This window comes from Scyliorhinus canicula, chromosome 10 (genome assembly GCF_902713615.1).
Source record: "Scyliorhinus canicula chromosome 10, sScyCan1.1, whole genome shotgun sequence".
Taxonomy (NCBI): Eukaryota; Metazoa; Chordata; class Chondrichthyes; order Carcharhiniformes; family Scyliorhinidae; genus Scyliorhinus; species Scyliorhinus canicula.
In genome coordinates, this window is record NC_052155.1 from 183,529,581 (window position 1) to 183,549,875 (window position 20,295).

Genomic DNA, 20,295 nt, shown 5'->3' on the forward strand with positions numbered 1-20,295 from the left:
TTTATAAAGGTTTGCGCACTTGCTTTGTGAGGCCTGCTGTGTTTTATATGAGCCTTGCCTTCCTCTGGCTTCTCCAGCGAAGCTTCTCCATGTAGCGACTCCAGATCATTGCCTTGGTCCGTTCCTCTCGAACTTTCTCAAGGCGGCTGTAGCATTGAGTTGTGACGTTCACCAGACCTGATTCGCCAGCTTTCAACAAGCGATGAGTTTCCGTTCCTGTAGAATGTCTTCACGGCAGCACGGTAGCATTGTGGATAGCACAATTGCTTCACAACTCCAGGGTCCCAGGTTCGATTCCGGCTTGGGTCACTGTCTGTGCGGAGTCTGCACATCCTCCCCGTGTGTGTGCGTGGGTTTCCTCCGGGTGCTCCGGTTTCCTCCCACAGTCCAAAGATGTGCAGGTTAGGTGGATTGGCCATGATAAATTGCCCTTAGTGTCCAAAATTGCCCTTAGTGTTGGGTGCTGTTACTGGGTTATGGGGATGGGTGGAAGTGTTCACATTGTGTAGGATGCTCTTTCCAAGAGCCGGTGCACACACGATGGGCCGAATGGCCTCCTTCTGCACTATAAGTTCTATGATAACTTCACCGACAGCGCAGACCCGAAATCCCTAAAAATACATTCAAGGCAGTGAGTTCTACCCTTCCTCTAAGGCCTTTGCGCTTACCTGGAAACATACACAGACCATAGAAGCAGGAGGAGGCCATTTGGCCCTTCGAGCCTGCTCTGCCATTCATTATGATTATGGCTGATCATCCAAGTTCAATGCCCTGACCCCGCCTTCCCCCCCATATCCCTTCATCCCCTTATCCCCAAGACCTTAGAGTAACTTTCCCTGCATCTCGGATTCTACGCTGTACGAGACTTGGAATCAGAGAATAAGCCATTCTCGGAGAGGAGCCATTCAGCCCATTGTCGCCAGTCCCTTGCTCATCCGCCTGTGCTGCCCTGAGGCCAGTTTTGTGTTGCTAGGCAGCTAAAGGTATCAATCTCCACCCCCCTCCCCGATCGAGGATTTCCCATCCCCTCTCACTGACTAGGCACCGCACACCCTCATGTTGTTCTGCTGGATGAGTCAGCTCGGAAAAATGGGAAAAGTGCCACTGGGGGCAGCCGCTGTGTAAATGCTGAAGGAGGCTGGGATTTGAGCCAAACTCTTTGACTCAACGACAGTTCATAATTATTTAGTACATGGGGGAGGCAAGGATCAAAGTTAGGTTCAGGTCCAGCCGCATGATTTAGAATTAGGTTTGCAGGATTACAGTTCGAAGGAAGCCAAGCTAAAGTGTATTAAATTAAGGCGTAGGTAACAGATCAAAAATAATTCTTTCAAATTTCATTGTTTCAGAAAATCAGATTTGCTGCATCTGAAGTATTTCACTTTTGGTAAAGTTTATCGTATTTTTCTTAATGTTCCTTCAATAATTTTGCTACCTGAATTAAACTATCAAGTATGTTTTTTTTTCAATCAGCTGAAAGCTTGTGTCTTTTTGTTGATGAATCCTGCAAAACAATACCAATCCTACACAGCTATGTGTGCCTGGAATTTGTGTGGAGGTTATGACAATATGAATTTGGACCACGTTTGTCAGAAAGCTCCCCTCCAAAACTTTTCACGGTTCTCTAACCAGGGTTCAACTCGAAGTTCAGACTTCTCTGCTTTTTAATTCTATTTTTCCAGAAGTGAATCCCAGGTTTTTTTCTGTGTCCTTTATGGTCTTGTTAACTTGCATGGCTGCTTTTACTGAGGTGTGGATCTGTACCCCCAGATTTGCTCCTTTACCCTATTTACACTCTTACTTTCCAACGAGCATTTGACCTGAGATCAAGGAGCCTGTTCATAAATTCCACCTCTCTTTATTTTGTAGTCAAGTAGTGTTTGCAGTGTCTATTTGTCACCCCATGCTGTGCACCATCGCCAGCACTGTTGTAACAGACCACATGAATTCTGCTAATGTTGGGGAAGATGTCCTCTGGGGAGTATCTGTTACAGAATTGTCCACCCGTTCTTTATAAATGATTGTGAAAGGGAATAGTGGGTTTCTGAGTGGGAAACGCAACTCTCAGACGCATCTGTCCTCTGCGCATCTTGCAAGCACCCCAGGTTCAGCTCGGTGGTACTGTTAATCGCCCATGTAGGGTGGAGGCATTTTCCACAGAGACTGGCAACAGAATGGATTGCCCAGCATTCATAGGCTGACTGACCAATGACAGCTTGCATTGCAGCAATGTGTGCTAAAATACAGGAAGATTAACTTGATGAGAAAAGCAAACGTGAGGTTAATTTTAACAAAAAGACTTTAAGATTACGCTGGTGGATAACAGCTGATACTAGCTAAACTCTTTAACAGTTTCCGCTGGTTTAGCAGGGTTTTTCATTTTTGCTTCTGCACTTTTTTGGAGACGTGTAATAAATATTCACGCAGCAATGTCCCCCAAAATCGCTTCAAATGCAAAGCGTTGTACGCAAGTTTGAAATTTATTCCCTCAAATGACAATCTGTGCAGCCTTTTGCTGTTCATTTACAAAATCGCCCTGCTTTGCAGAACAAGCTATTTAAGTGATCACCTACAGTGACCACAAATCACAAATTGAGAGATGTGGTAATAACGTTAAATGTGCAGTGTTCTCCGAATAAACAAAAGTGTTTTAACACCTTGTTGTATTTTTCTGTTTCAGAGCAAACGTCTTTCTACAGTCATCAAGTGGTGGCCGGTAAGTGTTGCGTTTTACCAGTATTAGCGCACTTCACTGTTTGAGCTGGAATCATGCAGATTTATTTATTCCCGCACAGCCTGTGAGAAAGCAGGTTCCAAAGGAACTCTGCTTCCAATTTCCATCATCCAAAAGGTATTCCGATCGGGATTGGGAGCAGAACAATTACAGCTGGTTATGGGCAGACCCCATTGGGGCTGACTCACTAGTGCAGTGTTTTTCAAACTTTATTTTTTCTGGGACCCAATTTTCCCAACCAGCAGGTTTCGGGACCCACGCCGGCCGACCTTCGCGACCCACCATTTTCGCTTGCTTTTAATGCGACAGGTGAGCCTGCTTGGTCCTCACGATCTCATTTGCTTTGTCATTCAATGTAACATTTCTGCCACTGATTCCAGCTGATGATTTAAGTTCTCACTGCATCCTTTGAAACAAATCAAGAGGTTTACATAGAACATAGAACAGAATAGCACAGAACAGGCCCTTCGGCCCTCGATGTTGTGACGAGCATTGTCTGTCCTGGAACTCGCAATACTTGGTCTTCAAATGCCTTTGAGGTTTTCAAATTCTCATTTGCCAGGACCTCCCTGCATATAACGCACAGGGGCTTTGCACCATGATTTGCATTGACACAATTAACAAAACCATACCTCAACAAATCATCTTTATAATGGTGTGTTCCCGATTTCATTTCTTTCTTTGTTTAAAATGATCCATCTTCAGATCTTCCAACTCCTGTTGCCTTGCTTGCTTGCATCTAGCAAATGGAGGACTATCTCCTCTGTGATCTTGCGTCAAAAGCACGGATGTACATGCCGCGTGACATCAATGTACATGCCGAGCTTGTGACCTGCTCTCTTGCCGCCTTTTCTGGTCAGAAGACTGCATCGTTTAATTTGAAAGCCGGTCGTCGCGACCGACATTCTTAATTTAAACACCCTGGCCGTTGGGCGCTTGTCCCGCGATTGGGAACACCGCGACCAATCGCTCGACGACCCGCCCTACACCCGCCTGCGACCCACCCACGGGTTGGGACCCACAGTTTGAAAAACCCTGGACTAATGGATTGGAGAATTGACATATATTTAAAACGACTTACTATCCCTCCTCCCTTGTATGGTATAAACATGAGAGGTAGACAGGCCCATTTGAGTCTTCATCTCTCCGTGTGTTTCCACAAGAGGGTTACAAAATTCTATGAGCAACAGCAATGATTTTAGGAATGGGGGGGGGGGGGGGGGGGGGGCGGTGGGGTGGTTCCTGGGAACCGAGACTGCCTTTAGTGGTATCATAATTGCCTGATTGATGTGGAGTTTTTGAATTGATGTTGTCATTCATCAGCTATGGATTGAGCTTTTAGTTTACACTTTTATAATCACTCACCCATCCTGTGGTGTCAGTTCTAATCAATCGGGCACAGGCAGATGACAGATCACCACTGCTCATTACCCTGTAGATGATGTTGTTCCTTTATCACTGCATTATTTATCCTGAGCGCAGCAGAAGACTTAAAAGGTGGCATTTTTCAAAGGACACAGAACTGGAGACCTTTCACAGGTTGTTACCTGCTCCTGTGCACACTGTGTGTACCACGTGAGCCTCTGAATCTGAAGATTGTGGTTCGAAACCCACTCCGGAGACCTGAGTGCATTACCCACCTAGCCCAGTCCTCCCAGTACATTAATGGGGGCCGAGACGTTAACTCAACGCATTGACTGCACTCTCAGATGGATGTGAAAGGTCCCGTTGGTGCTGCACCAAATGGATGAAATGAAAATCGCTTATTCTCACGAGTAGGCTTCAAATGAAGTTACTGTGAAAAGCCCCTAGTCGCCACATTCCGGCGCCTGTTTGGGGAGGCTGTTACGGGAATCGAACCGTGCTGCTGGCCTGCTTGGTCTGCTTTCAAAGCCAGCGATTTAGCCCTGTGCTAAACAGCCCCTTAAAAAAAGAGAAGAGTGAGTTCTTCCCAGTGTCCTGGTGGACATTTACCCTCAACCCAGATCCTTCCTACCTAAGAAAGGGTATACCTGCCATAGAGGGAATGCAGCGTAAGTTCACTTGGTTAATACCGGGGTTGGTGGGACTGTCCTAGGAGGAGAGTTTGGTTCAACCGGGCCTGTATTCGCTGGAGTTTAGAGGGATGAGAGGAGATCTGATTGGAACATATAACATTCTAACAGGGATGGACAGACCAGATGCAGGAAGGATGTTTTCCCTGGTTGGAGAATCGAGAACCAGGGACACAGTCTCAGGATACGAGGTAGACCATTTAGGATTGAGATGAGGAAACATTTCTTCACTCAGAGGATGGTGAACCTGTGGAATTCTCTACCACGGAAGGCCATGGAGGCTGAGTCACTGAATGTATTCAAGATAGAGGTGGATCATTTTTTAGATTTTAATGGCATCAAGGGGTATGGGGAGAAAGCGGGAATACGGCATCAGGATAGAGGATCGGCCATGATCATATTGAATGGCGGAGCAGGTTCGAAGGGCCGAATGGGCTACTCCTGCTCCTCGTCTCTCTGTTTCTATGAACAGATAATTTGGTCATTATGACGGTTCTGTTTGTGGCAGCTTGTTTTTCATGAGTCACCTGCCGCCTTTTCCGACGTTGCCACAGTGACTAGGCTTCAAAAGTACTTCATTGGATGCAAAGGGCTGTGAGACACCCTGGGTTTGAGAAAGACACTGTATAAATGTCCATCTTTCATTGCAGTTTTAATTCATTTACAATAATAAAAACTTTGAGGCAAATGTCCCTTATTGTCTACGATATCTGGAATACTGGTGGTCGCAGACCTTAGGTTAAGTTGTGTCTTATGATAAATTAGTCCCCCTGGAATTGTATATTTGCCTGTGGTGAGTGATTTAGCTTCACAAAAGCAAAAATTACAAAAACACATTTACTGATTTACTGCAGGAAATACATATTTTAACAAAGGACAAATTTTCAATTTTCTTCGCTTAAAAATAATCCCTATGTGGAATATATAATGTAGCCAATAGGAATGTGACCATTTGTTACATCAGGTTAAGAACTTGCCTGTACATTTTAATAATTGTAAGGCCATAAGACGTCGGAGCAGAATTAGGCCACTCGGCCCATCGAATCTGTTCCACCATTCAATCATGACTGTTATGTTCCACATCCCCATTCTCCTGCCTTCTCCCCATAAACCCTGATCCCCCTTGTTAATCAAGAACTTGTCTATCTCTGTCCTAAAGACACTCGGTGATTTGGCCTCCACAGCTTCTGCAGCAAAGAGTTCCACAGATTCTCCACCCTCTGGCTGAAGAAATTCCTCCTCATCTCAGTTTGAAAGGATCATCTCTTCAGTCTGAGGCTGTGCCTTCTGCTTCTAGTTTCTCCCACTAGTGGAAACATCCTCTCCACGTTCACTCTATCTAGGCCTCTCAGTATTCTGTAAATTTCAATGAGATCCCCGCCCTCATCCTTCTAAACTGCATCAAGTATAGACCCAGACTCCTCAACCGCTCCTCATATTACAAACTCTTCATTCCAGGGATCATAGAATCATAGAATTTACAGTGCAGAAGGAGGCCATTCAGCCCATCAAGGCTCTTGGAAAGAGCACACTACCCACATCCACACCACCCCCCTATCCCCATAACCCAGTAACCCCACCCAACACTAAGGGCAATTTTGGACACTAAGAACAATTTAGCATGGCCAATCCATCTAACCTGCACATCTTTCAACTGTGGGAGGAAACCGGAGCACCCGGAGGAAACCCACGCAGACATGGGGAGAACGTGCAGACTCCACACAGACAGTGACCCAAGCCGGGAATCGAACCCGGGACCCTGGAGTTGTGAAGCAATTGTGCTAACCGCTATGCTACCGTGCTACCTGGTCATTCTTGCGAACCTCCTCTGGATCCTCTCCAAATCCAGCACGTCCTTCCTTAGATAAAGGGCCCAAAACTGCTCACAGTATTCCAAATGGGGTCTGACCAGAGCTTTATACAGCCTCAGGAATATATCCCAGCTCCTGTACTCCAGACATTTTAATGTTTTTCGTTATTTCTTTTACTTTCAATTTAGAGCAATTTTATCGCTCCAAAGTGCCCAGTTTTCACTGTGATATGTGTTTCTTGTTTGAATCTAGATGTGTTTTGAGAATTTTAGATGCAGGGAGTAACTGCAAAGATGGATAGTTGGTGTATTTTTCTGTGGTGTCGTACACGAGACTTCAATTAGAAGCAGCTAGATTCAATTCTGAATTTGCTGCATTTTACTCTCGAGGCTAATAGAAAATCTATTTTAATTTTGTTGCAAAAATGATTGCCCACGAATATTGTCTATTTTTAGCGACTGCCACAGCAGAAGTGTTTTCATTTTAAGAAGAACTGTGAAACGTTAACAGTTGTTTCTGTCGGGTTCAAAGATCTGCCACTTTCTTTCGTGCGGGAGGGGGTGAGTGTCGAAGGATCTCCAATGTCATTGGCGTGAACCCAAACTTAAGAGAAGAGAGGACTTAATGGTGAAGATAAGAGTAGCTGATATTTATTGTCTCTCAATCCATTCTTTCTGAAGAAAAGCAGAAATCTGCGCCGTACTGTGGGCAGCACGGTAGCATGGTGGTTAGCATAAATGCTTCACAGCTCCAGGGTCCCAGGTTCGATTCCCGGCTGGGTCACTGTCTGTGCGGAGTCTGCACGTCCTCCCCGTGTGTGCGTGGGTTTCCTCTGGGTGCTCCGGTTTCCTCCCACAGTCCAAAGATGTGCGGGATAGGTGGATTGGCCATGATAAATTGCCCGTAGTGTCCTAAAAAGTAAGGTTAAGGGGGGGTTTGTTGGGTTACGGGTACAGGGTGGATACGTGGGTTTGAGTAGGGTGATCATTGCTCGGCACAACATCGAGGGCCGAAGGGCCTGTTCTGTGCTGTACTGTTCTATGTTCTATGTACTTAGTGGAGACTTGCACCTCTTGGCAGTAACTCTCACTTCCACTCTTATAGGTCAAGTTACAAAGTAAAACAGCTCCCACTCTCCTACATACAAATGTACGACCATTGAATCTGTGTTGCTAGCTGTACAATGTGTCTAGATTGGGATAAGCAGAATATAGGCTCAGCACACGGAGCCACCTGCAAGCATATTCAAAATCCTCCTGTAATACATCCCAATTTAGCTGCAAACACAAAAGAGAAAATGCTGGAAAATCTCAGCAGGTCTGGCAGCATCTGTAGGGAGAGAAAAGAGCTAACGTTTCGGGTCCGATGACTCTTTGTCAAAGCTAACAGACAGAGAAAGTGGGGAATATTTATACTGTGGAGTGAGAATGAAAGATGAGTCGTAGAGCCACAGAAACCCAGGGAAACCGGGTGCTAATGACCACAGATACCCAGGGAAAAGAGTGCTAATGGCAGTCCCCAGAGGGAACAAAAGATGTGAAAGGCCAAACAGCAGAGAAACTAACATTAGAGGATGAACTGTAGATGTGGGGGGAGGGGAAGGGGGAAGCAAGGAGGAGAAATGGTAAGGAAAGCTGGATAAGATGGCGGGGGGTTAATATATATTATATTAATATAAGTTAGCTTCAGACATCTCTGTTCTTACAGTGGAGCTGAAAGAAATTGAACAAAGCTAGTGCTCCGCAAAAACGGTAGCATGGTGGTTAGCATCAATGCTTCACAGCTCCAGGGTCCCAGGTTCGATTCCCGGCTGGGTCACTGTCTGTGTGGAGTCTGCACGTCCTCCCCCTGTGTGCGTGGGTTTCCTCCGGGTGCTCCGGTTTCCTCCCACAGTCCAAAGATGTGCGGGTTAGGTGGATTGGCCATGCTAAATTGCCCTTAGTGTCCTAAAAAATAATGTTAATGGGGGTTGTTGGGTTACTGGTATAGGGTGGATACGTGGGCTTGGGTAGGGTGATCATTGCTCGGCACAACATTGAGGGCCGAAGGGCCTGTTCTGTGCTGTACTGTTCTAATTCTAATTCTATACAGGAAAGTGTGACTTTGTTTGAAGGTGTAAGGATTTCACATAGAGCCAGATTTACTTGGATCCCCCCTGACCCCTCCAGCCTACTGGCTCAGAGGCCTACTGAAGAAGAACAAATGGGTCATCCCAGCGCCCTGCCAAACTTATCCAGTATCGCTCTTGGGGATGAGTGACTATAACATGATAGAATATTCCACCATGGTGGACAGTGACATAGTTTCACAGTAACTTCATTGCAGTGTTGATGTAAGCCTACTTGTGACAATAATAAAGATTATTATTATTGATTCTGAGACTGGGGTCCAGAATCTTATTAAAGGAAACTACGACGATATGAGGCGCAAGCTGGCTATGGTAGATTGGGAAACTTTACTGAAAGGGATGACAGTGGATAGGCAAAAGCAAACATTCAAGGAGTGCATGGGTGAAGTGTAACAACTGTTTATTCCTATCTGGCGTAAAAAAATGGGAAAGGTGACTGTGGTGAATGTAACTTAGTAATTCACACTGTATTTACCAATACCGTTGTAAGCGCAGTAGCGTTATCCGACCACTAGGGGGAGTAGCTCTGGGAATGCTCAGGAGTTTGTACAGGGCTCCACCCTTGGCTCCGCCCACGACTCCTCCCCCTTGACTACTGTATAAATAACCGTGTCCAGAGCCAGCCTGCAGTTCATCGAGAGTTCAACGGGTAACAGGCTGGCTCTGTAGTAAGTAGATTAAAACCACTGTTCATATCTTAAAGCACGTGTCTCTTGAATTGATGGTTCCATCAGTGACCAAACCATAGCTTACAAAGGAAATTAGAGAAAGGAAGAAGCATACAAATTGGCCAAGAAAAGCAACAGAGGATTGGCAGCAGTTTAGAATTCAGCAAAGGAGGACTAAAGGATTGATTAAGAAGTGGAAGATAGAGTATGAGAGTAAGCATGCAGGGAACATCAAAACTGAATGTGTAAGTTTCAATAAATGTGTGAAGAGAAAAAGATTGATGAAGACAAATGTAGCTCCCTTAGAGTCACTGAAGGTAAGCGTTCAGGTGCAGCAGGCAGTAAAGAAGGCAAATGGTACGTTGGCTCTCATAGGATTCGAGTAAAGGAGCAGTGATGTCTCGCTGCAATTATACAGGACCTTGGTGAGGCCACACCTGGAATATTGTCAGGAGCTTTGGTCTGATAAGGGATGTCCTTGCTAAGGAGGAAATGTGGACAAGGTTTACCAGGCTGATTCCTGGGGTGGCGTGACTGACCTATGTGGAGAGATTGAGTCGGTTAGGATTGTATTTGCTGGAGTTCAGAAAAATGTGGGGGGATCTGATAGAAACCTAGAGAATTCTAACAGGACTGGATAGGGTAGATGCAGGAAGGATGTTCCCGATGGTGGGGGTGTCCAGCATCAGGGGTCACAGTCTGAGGCTACAGGGAAGACTGTTTAGCACAGAGATGAGGAGAAATGCCTTCACCCAAAGAATGGTCAACCTGTGGAATTCACGACCCCAGGAGATAGTTGAGGTCAAAACATTGTATGTTTTCAAGAAGCAGTTAGACATAGCACTTGGGGTGATGGGGATCAAAGTATATGGGGGCAAGGCAGGATTAGGCTATTGAGTTGGACGATCAGCTCTGATCATAATGAATGGCAGAGCGGGCTTGAAGGGCCGAATGGCCTCCTCCGGCTCCTATTTCAATGATCTATGTAATAAACATCACTAAGCAGATTAGCTGGATATTAATGCCGATTACTTGTTTGCAAGAGCTTGTTATTTACAACTTGGTTTCTGTGGTTTCATACATTACAATGACTACTTCAAAACTACTTCATTGGCTTTGGGACATCCTGACATTATGAATGAGCTATAGAGATGTAAGTCTTTCTTTCTAGGCAGCACGGTAGCATTGTGGATAGCACAATTGCTTCACAGCTCCAGGGTCCCTGGTTCGATTCTGGCTTGGGTCACTGTCTGTGCGGAGTCTGCACATCCTCCCCGTGTGTGCATGGGTTTCCTCCGGGTGCTCCGGTTTCCTCCCACAGTCCAAAGATGTGCAGGTTAGGTGGATTGGCCATGATAAATTGCCCTTAGTGTCCAAAATTGCCCTTAGTGTTGGGTGGGGAACACTGGGTTATGGGGATAGGGTGGAGGTGTTGACCTTGGCTAGGGTGCTCTTTCCAAGAGCCGGTGCAGACTCGATGGGCTGAATGGCCTCCTTCTGCGCTGTAAATTCTATGAAAAATTTCTAGCCTTCTGTTCCTTCCACCAACACGTGCTCAGCTCATTTCCCTTTCAATATATCTCTACGATTCACCTCACCCATTCCTCTGGCAGCGAGTTCCATAATCTCACTACTCCCTGGGGCAAGAAGGATTCTCCTGAATTGGTTTATGAGTGACTATGCTATGTTTCTGGGCCTAGTTTTGGTCAGAAGGTTCCGGAAGGTAATGATGGCTTCAGAAGAGGTACAGGAAAGTGATGTTTCCAATAGCACTGCGCAAGAAAGTGAGGGGAAAGGCCTGTGCAATGAAAACAGAAAATTCTGAAAATGCTCGGCAGGTCAGGCAGCATCGGTGGAGAGAGAAAGATGGAGTTAATGGCCAGGACCAACGGGCATTGTCGCGAGCGGGAGGGCGAAATTTGGAGAGTGGCCGACAATGCTCTCCAAATTTTCCTGTTCCGCTCAATATTACTGTTCACTTCAGTGGAGAATACATCAAGTCGGTGGAAAACCAATCCCATGGGATTGCACCCAATTCCATTAACTTTCCAACTGAATGGCGAGGTTAAAATTGGCCCCGGGTATAACATCAGCATTCCACCTGATCCCGAGTGTTTTGCGCCATAGCGAGCTCAGGTATTATTGCCCTAAGTAAGGGTCTAAAACTGGTCAAGTTGGTATTTATATCCCAGCCTGAAAATGGAGCTATTATCTGCAGATGGCAACTGCCTCCCCTATAGACTTGATGTTAGTTATAGAACATACAGTGCAGAAGGAGGCCATTCGGCCCATCGAGTCTGCACCGACCCACTTAAGCCCTCACTTCCACCCTATTCCCGCAACGCAATAACCTCTCCCAACCTTTTTGGTCACTAAGGGCAATTTATCATGGCCAATCCACCTAACCTGCACGTCTTTGGACTGTGGGAGGAAACCGGAGCACCCGGAGGAAACCCACGCAGACACGGGGAGAACGTGCAGACTCCGCACAGACAGTAACCCAAGCCGGAATCGAACCTGGGACCCTGGCGCTGTGAAGTCACAGTGCTATTCACTTGTGCTACCGTGCTGCCGTTATGTTCAATATTGTTCTTAGCAGCGAGATTATTGTTAACACCTCCGCTCGATGTGTTCCTCGTGGTCTAGGAGGGAGTCGGGGTGTCATTCGTGCCGTTGAGTTAGGCTCGGAATTTTCTGTCTAATGGTTCCTGGGTGAGTTAGTCAAAACCGTCCGAACACTGTGGCTCTGACACAGATTGGGTGATTTATTTGGAGGGTCCGGAGAGCAGGGAAGTTCAGATTTCCCGGCAATTCCCACAGAGTCTTAGTGTTGGGAATTCAGAGGAACTCTGCAGCCAAGCAAAACCATCAGTTGCCCGGATCTAAATCTCATTAGCAGTTTGGATACAAGTATGCCCCACCTCTCCACGGTGCTCCACCCCTCTCAGCCGAAAGTCAGGCGGGCGTGGTAAGTATTTTTGAGCGGTTTCTGGGCACCATGGCTGTTGAGGGGGAGCGGGAGGGTAAAAAAACTCTCAATGTATCAGGATTGCTGGAGGGCGGCTGCCCGGCCAGGGGCAGCAGCGGCGAACAACTTGATGTCAAGTCCATGCACTCGGGGTGTCCCCTCGGGATCAGAGTGGCCTGGCTCAGGCCGCCATTGCTGCAGTGTGTGATTTAGATGCACCCCTCGTGGTGCTACTTACAGTCTCCTGGGTGCTCACACTGCTGACTGCTCACTGTGCCCTGTAAGTGCTCAGAGAGCCTCTGGTGATATGGGAGCCCACCTCGGCCGCCTCTCCAGAAATCCTCATGCCCCAGCAGTATCATCAATAGGATGGGCGTGGCCAAGCTCAATCACTGGCCCACCAGGTTGGCACCCTGCAGAAGCGCTGCCCCAGTGCGGAGGCAGCAGGGGATTAGCGGAGCTCACCCCAACCAGAGGACACCTGCACCGTGGCCTTTGAAACCCTCCCTGGTTCTCTGGCCCTCTCAGGGAAGAGGCCTCACCAGTGACCCCCTACCCTTCAGCATCACCAGCTATCTCCTCCTGGTGAGACTGCCACCACCTCGCAGACGCTGTTCAGGAGGGTGGGCTTGTGTCTGCGGCCTACCCTGGGGAAGAGGGTGTCCCCCCTCCCCTCAATGGCATCGAGCAGTGGATCCGCTTGAAAATCAGGGGGCAGGCCGTCTCTGAGCCATCTCGGTGGCTGGAATGTTTTTGTGGTGAGCAGAGCTCTGATACGCAGCTCCAGCTTGTCAGGCTCCTGGGCCTGAATTCCAGCTCCAGCAATTCCGTCACATCCGGGAATGAGAATTGCTTCGAAATCATGCCGGCTAAGTGCTGGCCATTTGCATGTCCCGAATCTCGGAACAAACAGCACCCCCTATGTGAACGTAAATTTCACGCGATTCAATTCTGGCAGGAACACTTAAAAGACCCAATTTGAGAACTCAGCCCACCATTTATCTCAATAAAGCACCTAATTTTTAAAATGGATGAAGGACTTGCATCTCACACTACCAAACATCTCAAAGGGCTTTGCAACCAATTAAGTATTTTTGACGTGTAGTCACTGTTGTAATGTGGGAAATGTGGCAACCAATTTGTGCGCAGCAAGCTCCCACAAACAGCAAACGACCCAGTCAGCTGTTTTTTTTATGATTAAGGGGTAAATATTAGCCAGCGATAACTCCCCTGCTCTTCTTCAAGAAAGAGCTATGGAATATTTTAAATTCCATTACCCAATCATGCAGATGGGCTTCAGTTTAACGGCTTATCCAAATTTCGACATCTAGGGGTTGTTTAACGAGTGCTTGCTGCGAGTGCTGGATAGTTTTTCCCAACTGAGATGAGGAAGGAATGTGAAGGTGAAGGAGCCTTGGATGACAAGAGAAGTAGATCTTCTAGTCAAGAGGAAGAAGGAAGTTTACGTAAGGTTGAGGAAGCAAGGATCTAACTCGGCTCTAGAGGGTTACAAGGTAGCCAGGAAGGAACTCAAAAATGGACTGAGGAGATCTAGAAGGGGACATGAAAAAGCCCTGGCGGGAAGGATTAGGGAAAACCCAAAGGCGTTCTACACTTTGTGAGAAATAAGAGGATGATCAGAGTGAGAGTAGGGCCCATCAGGCATAGTGGAACTTGTACTTAGAGTCTGAGGAGATGGGGGAGGCCCTAAATGAATATTTTGCTTCAGCATTCACTAGAGAGAGGGACCTTGTTGCTCATGAGAACAGTGTGAACCAGGTTAATAGACTCGAACAGGTTGATATTAAGAAGCAGGATGTGCTGGAAATTTTGAAAAGCATCAGGATAGATAAGTCCCCTGGGCCTGACGGGATATACCCAAGGTTACTACAGGAAGCGAGGGAGGAGATTGCTGCACCATTGGCGATGATCTTTGCGTCCTCACTCTCCACTGGAGTAGTACCGGATGATTGGAGGGAGGCGAATGTTGTTCCCCTGTTCAAGAAAGGGAATAGGGAAATCCCTGGGAATTACAGACCAGTCAGTCTTACGTCTGTGGTGAGCAAAATATTGGAAAGGATTCTGAGAGATAGGATTTATGATTATTTAGAAAAACGTGATTTGATTAAAGATAGTCAGCATGGCTTTGTGAGGGGCAGGTCATGCCTCACAAGCCTCATTGAATTCTTTGAGGATGGTACGAGTTACATTGATAAAGGTCAGGCAGTGGATGTGGTGTATATGGATTTCAGTAAGGCATTTGGTTCCCCATGGTCGGCTCATTCAGAAAGTTAGGGGGTATGGGATACAAGGAAATTTGGCTGTCTGGATACAGAATTGGCTGGCCGAAAGAAGACAGCGAGTGGTAGTGGTTGGAAAGTATTCCGCCTGGAGGTCGGTGACCAGTGGTGTCCCGCAAGGATCTGTTCTGGGATCTCTGCTCTTTGTGCTTTTTATAAATGACTTGGATGAGGATGTAGAAGGGTGGGTTAGTAAGTTTGCCGATGACACAAAGGTTGGTGGAGTTGCAGCTAGTGTTGAGGGTTGTTGCAGGTTACAACAGGACATTGACATGATGCAGAGCTGGGCTGAGAAGTGGCAGATGGAGTTCAACCTTGATAAATGTGAAGTGATTCATTTTGGAAGGTTGAATTTGAATGCTGAATACTGGGTTAAAGGCAAGATTCTTGGAAGTGTGGAGGAACAGAGGGATCTTGGTGTCTATGTACATAGATCCCTCAAAGTTGCCACCCAGGTTGATAGGGTTGTTAAGACGGCGTATGGTGTGTTGGCTTTCATTAACAGGGGGATTGAGTTTAAAAGCCACGAGGTTTTGCTTCAGCTTTATAAAACCCTAGTTAGACCAAACTTGGAATATTGTGTCCAGTTCTGGTCGCCTCATTATAGGAAGGATGTGGAAGCTTTGGAGAGGGTGCAGAGGAGATTTACCAGGAAGCTGCCTGGACTGGAGAGCATGTCTTATGAAGAAAGGTTGAGGGAGCTAGGGCTTTTCTCACTGGAACGAAGAAGGCAGAGAGGTGACTTGATAGAGGTGTACAAGGTGATGAGAGGCATGGATAGAATGGATAGCCAGAAACTTTCCCCCAGGGTGGAAATGGCTGTCACGAGGGGACATAATTTTTTTTTTAAATATAAGTTTAGAGTACCCAATTAATTTTTTCCAATTAAGGGGCAATTTAGCCTGGCCAATCCACCTAACCTGCACATCTTTTGGGTTGTGGGGGCGAAACCCACGCAAACATGGGGAGAATGTGCAAACTCCACACGGACAGTGACCCAGAGCCGGGATCAAACCTGGGACCTCGGCGCCATGAGGCAGCAGTGCTAACCACTGCGCCACCGTGCTGCCCTGCGAGGGGACATAATTTTAAGGTGATTGGAGGAAGGTATAGGGGAGATGTCAGAGGTAGGTTCTTTACACAGAGAGTGGTGGGTGTGTGGAATGCACTGCCAGCAGGGGTGGTGGAGTCAGAGTCATTAGGGACATTTAAGCGACTCTTAGACAGGCACATGGACAGCAGTAAACTGAAGGGGTGTAGGTTAGGTTGATCTTAGATTAGGATAAATGGTCGGCAGAACACCGTGGGCTGAAGGGCCGGCACTGTGCTGTACTGTTCTCTGTTCAACAGTTTAGCACTCCCTCAGTGTCCCACAGACCTGCCAACCCTGACTTTTGTGCTCAAGCCCTGGGGTGGGACTTGAACCGGAAATCTTGCGATTCAGAGATGAGTCACAGCTGACACTGAGGTGACGTATAGAAGTAGAAGGTCTATACATATAAATATATATATGTTTATATATAAAGATTCCATACTTTATTCATAGTTTCTGTTGTAGCAGGTATTTCCATTCCACCTGCCTGTGTGTATCAATAAGATGTTAAAGCCTCATATACATTGCACGTGTCAAGAATGCATCACAGTTACTGCCTGTCACAAATTAAGTCAAGCGATGCATTTCAGCGTGTGTCCCGACTCGCAATGGCCATTTGCATTGATACAGGGTGGTGGGATTCTCCATCCACAATGGGACCCGTCACGAGCGAGAATGGAAACTTTGGCATCCCAGCCAAAACCCCATTCACCTTAGGCGCACCGGAAAATCCCAGCCGACAACGAGGACGGAGGTTTTCGGCCTGTGTGTTTCAACATTGCGCTGTGGGCCGCACGGTAGCACAGGGTCCCAGGTTCAATTCCCGCGTTGGGTCACTGCCTGTGCGGAGTCTGCACGTTCTCCCCGTGTCTGCGTGGGTTTCCTCCGGGTGCTCCGATTTCCTCCCACAAGTTCCGAAAGACGTGCTGTTAGGTGAATTGTACATTCTGAATTCTCCCTCTGTGTACCCGAACAGGCGCCGGAATGTGGTGACTAGGGGCTTTTTGCAGTAACTTCATTGCGGTGTTAATGTAAGCCGACTTGTGACAATAAAGATTATAAAATAAAAACACTCCAAAGCACTTAGCGGGTGCATTATCAAAAAAGAAGTGACACCAAGCCACAGAGGGAGACGTTGGGAAAGCTTGCCAAAGGTTTGGTCGAGGAGATTTTAAGAAGCATCTTAAAGGGGGAGAGAGGGAGGTAATAAGACAGAGAGATTTAAGGAGGAAATTCCAGAGCATAGGCCCTTGGTAGCTAGCTGTAGGCATGGCCGCCAGTGATGGCGTGGTGAGAAATGAGCTGCGGCTAGAGGCCAGAATAGGAGAAACGAGGGTTGTTGGTTTGTTCTAGGTAAAGTGGGAACTGCTGAATGCACACAAAAGGCCATTCAATATCTAGAAACAGAATCGGTTAAGGATGACCCTTAAATCACTTTTCTTCTTCTGTGTTCCAGCAGAGAGACCTTTCCAATGCAGATACTGTCCTTACAGCGCCTCGCAGAAGGGGAACCTGAAAACACACGTGCAGTGTGTCCATCGCGTACCATTCGACAACGCCCAGTATCCAGATAGTCGGTTCAGACTCTCGCGGAGTGACATTGACCTCTACAAAGCAATGGAGAAACAGTTTGGTCACTTTTCAACAAGTTGCCCGGCTTCAGGAGCAACAGTACTGGAATGAGATTGTCTCTGAACCCATTTCTGGCCTGCAAGTTTCAGGATATTTCCATCCACATTCGGTGAGCGATGGCGGGACCATTGCACGAAGGATTGGGGCAGTGGGGTGGAGCTGGCAGAGTGTGGCTGAAGTGAAGCCGTCTGCTCAGAACTCACGGATCCAGGGAACAACCATTTATACAATCGCATGACCCGAAGGTTGATGGCTTCTTCTTTTCCTGTTGAATGCCTGCAGGTCCGCAGACTAATACAAGCGGAACATTGAACACTGAAAGATTGTCCACTCAGAATACATTTCTATTGGCTATTTACGTCAAGGCTGAGGTGAAGCCCTCATTGATTTTGTCACATGGTCTTGCTTTTTGGTCTTTCCTGACATGTTGATGGACTTTGGAAAACTGAACCCTGGCTTTGAGTTGGACCGACTCTAGCCAAGCTAACACTTACATTGTAATGGTCATGCAATTTAACCCTCACCACGTCTTCGTTATTAAACAAGAAGGATCAGCCATGATCATAATGAATGGCGGAGCAGGCACGAGAAGGGCTGAATATCCTCCTCCTGCTCTTATTTTCTTTGTAAAATTTCTCAAAGGAGCAAACATTTTTTTTTAAAATGGCGACTGAACCCTCTTTCGGCCGAAATGATTCATGTTAAAAGTGAAAAGCAGGCAGGCCACATGAACAGGAAGCATTGTCGCTGTCTGGTGACGGAAAGGTACTAAATGCTAATCTGAACTCATTATTATGTGTTTTCTATGGCATTTTAAATATGAACTGAATTTGGAGAACACTTCACTCATCGACCTTTCACGATATTTTATACAAACCATTAAATTTCGCTGCAAAAACAAACAGAGAAGCCAGAAAAAATGGTTTCTTAGTAAAAAAACTGTCTTGGGATTATCTTGTCGATAGAAAAGTAACCCAACAGCAGTGGTCATGGGCTGCAGATGACGAGATATTGCTTCAATCCTCAGGACTGAGGAACAGGGTCACAATTCCAGGAGAGTCCGTGTTGTTGTACTGTTATCCTCTTGAACAAAAAAAACTGTGTTTACCTCTTCTCTTTTAGATTTTCTTTTTCCGCTTTTGAGGCTTTCCCTGATTTGGGAATCAGGGCATGCAAGGAGAAGTTTTCATCAGTGTACACTATCAATTCAATCCAAGGGACTCTCGGGGGCCTGGAATTCCTCTTCTAATGTATGGTGAACTCAAGAGAGGGCTGGTCACCAAATAGCAGGAATGCATGGGAAACCTGTACGCTGGCAAGAGAGCAATGGCAGCCTAGTTGCTACACGTGGGTAACAGATGCACCACCAGCCCGTCACAATCGTAAGGAGCCTACAAAGGTTCTCAAGCAGTGAATCATCGGCCCCACCGGGGCCATGTTTTGTGGGCGCAGTTTAATGCAACGCGAAGTGAGGGACAGAATGAGCAACAATTGGCAACACGCTCCCAGCTCGAACTGCTGCTGGAGATTACGAAGACCAGTACCTCCCATTGATGGAGATTCAATAAATTCAATTCCACTGTTGTCGCATTGGATACTGCGAATTTTACTGACCCTTTTTGAGGATTCTGTTCTGTCCATTTTGTGTGGCAGCTCGTGCCCCACAAGGCAAATGTTTACCCGTACACCGTGCTAAACACGTACGAGGAAATTATTTGTTTCTCACTGCTATTTCGCGACAGAGTAATGGTTCATTTTAACCAAACTGGGAAACTGGCGGAATTGAGAGCAATGCTGGTTTGATGGCTTGTCCTGATAATAATGTCTGTTTTCAAGACTTTGAGACTGAAATCGGGTATAGTGGAAAGCCAGTGTTGTACCCAAGCTCATCACTATTACAGCTGGCAGGTTAGGTTAAAAATTAACCCATGTCAGATGTCCAAACGTGATAGTGATAGGTACACTTCTCCCCAGAAATTATACAGTTAAAGAGAGCGACACTTCTTTGATTACAAGTAGGTCCAATCGTAATTAATTTCCCATGATTCATTCTTAACATAAGAGATAGGGGCTGGAGAAAGCCATTCGGCCCCTCGAGCCTGCTCCTCCATTAAACAATATCATGGTCAAATCTCTACCTCAATTCCACCCTTTCGCACTATCCTCATAACCTTTAAGTCTCTTAGGACCCAAAAATCTATTGACCTCTGTCACAAACGTACTCAGCCACTATGAGCATCCACGGCTACCTGGGGTAAAATTTCCAAAACTGTGCAACCCTCTCAGTGGAAAAAATAATTCTCCTCATCTCAACCCTAAATTGTTGAGCCCTTGGGTGGGATCCTTCGGAAACTGGCGGGGCGGACAACTCCAGTGCAAAGAAATGGCGTGAACCACTCCAGCGTTGGGCCGCCCCAAAGGTGAGGAATCCTCCACACCTTAAGGGGCTAGGCTGGCGCCAGAGTGGTTTGCACTGCGCCGGCTGGCACGAAAGGGGCTTGGCGCCACGCCAACCGGTGCCATACGGCCTCCGCCGGCCAGCGTGAGTTGGCGCATGCACGGGAGCGCCAGCATGTGTTGGCGTCATTCCAGCGCATGCGCAGACCGTTACGCCAGCCGGCGCGGAGGAATAGAGTGCCCCCACGGCACAGGCCCGCCTGCAGATCAGTGGGCTCCGATCGTGGGCCAGGTCACCATGGGGGCACCAGATCCTCCCTTGCCCCCCCCAAGGACCCCGGAGGCCACCCGCGGAGCCAGGTCCCGCCTGTAAGTACCTGTCGTAACATACACTGGTGGGACCGGCCGAAAACGGGCAGCCACTCGGCCCATTGGGTCCGGAGAATCGCCGGGGGGGGGGGGGGGCGCTGCCAGTGGCCACCGACCGGCACGGCACGATTCCCGGCCCCC

At 47.2% G+C, this 20,295-nt stretch overlaps 1 protein-coding gene across 10 annotated transcripts in view; it reads left to right on the forward strand.

Annotated features, from left to right (window-relative positions):
* Positions 1-19,885, forward strand: part of znf516 (zinc finger protein 516) — a 179,545-nt gene extending 159,660 nt beyond the window's left edge. For 7 of the 10 annotated variants that reach the window (XM_038810271.1, XM_038810269.1, XM_038810270.1 and 4 more), the window contains 2 exons: positions 2,681-2,716; positions 17,213-19,885. In XM_038810271.1, coding sequence (XP_038666199.1) covers positions 2,681-2,716; positions 17,213-17,439 — 263 coding nt within the window. In that variant the 3' untranslated portion in view covers positions 17,440-19,885. The remainder of the gene's footprint in view (positions 1-2,680; positions 2,717-17,212) is intronic. The other 3 variants (XM_038810274.1, XM_038810277.1, XM_038810279.1) reach the window with 1 other exon arrangement.
* The last annotated feature ends 410 nt before the right edge of the window (positions 19,886-20,295 follow it).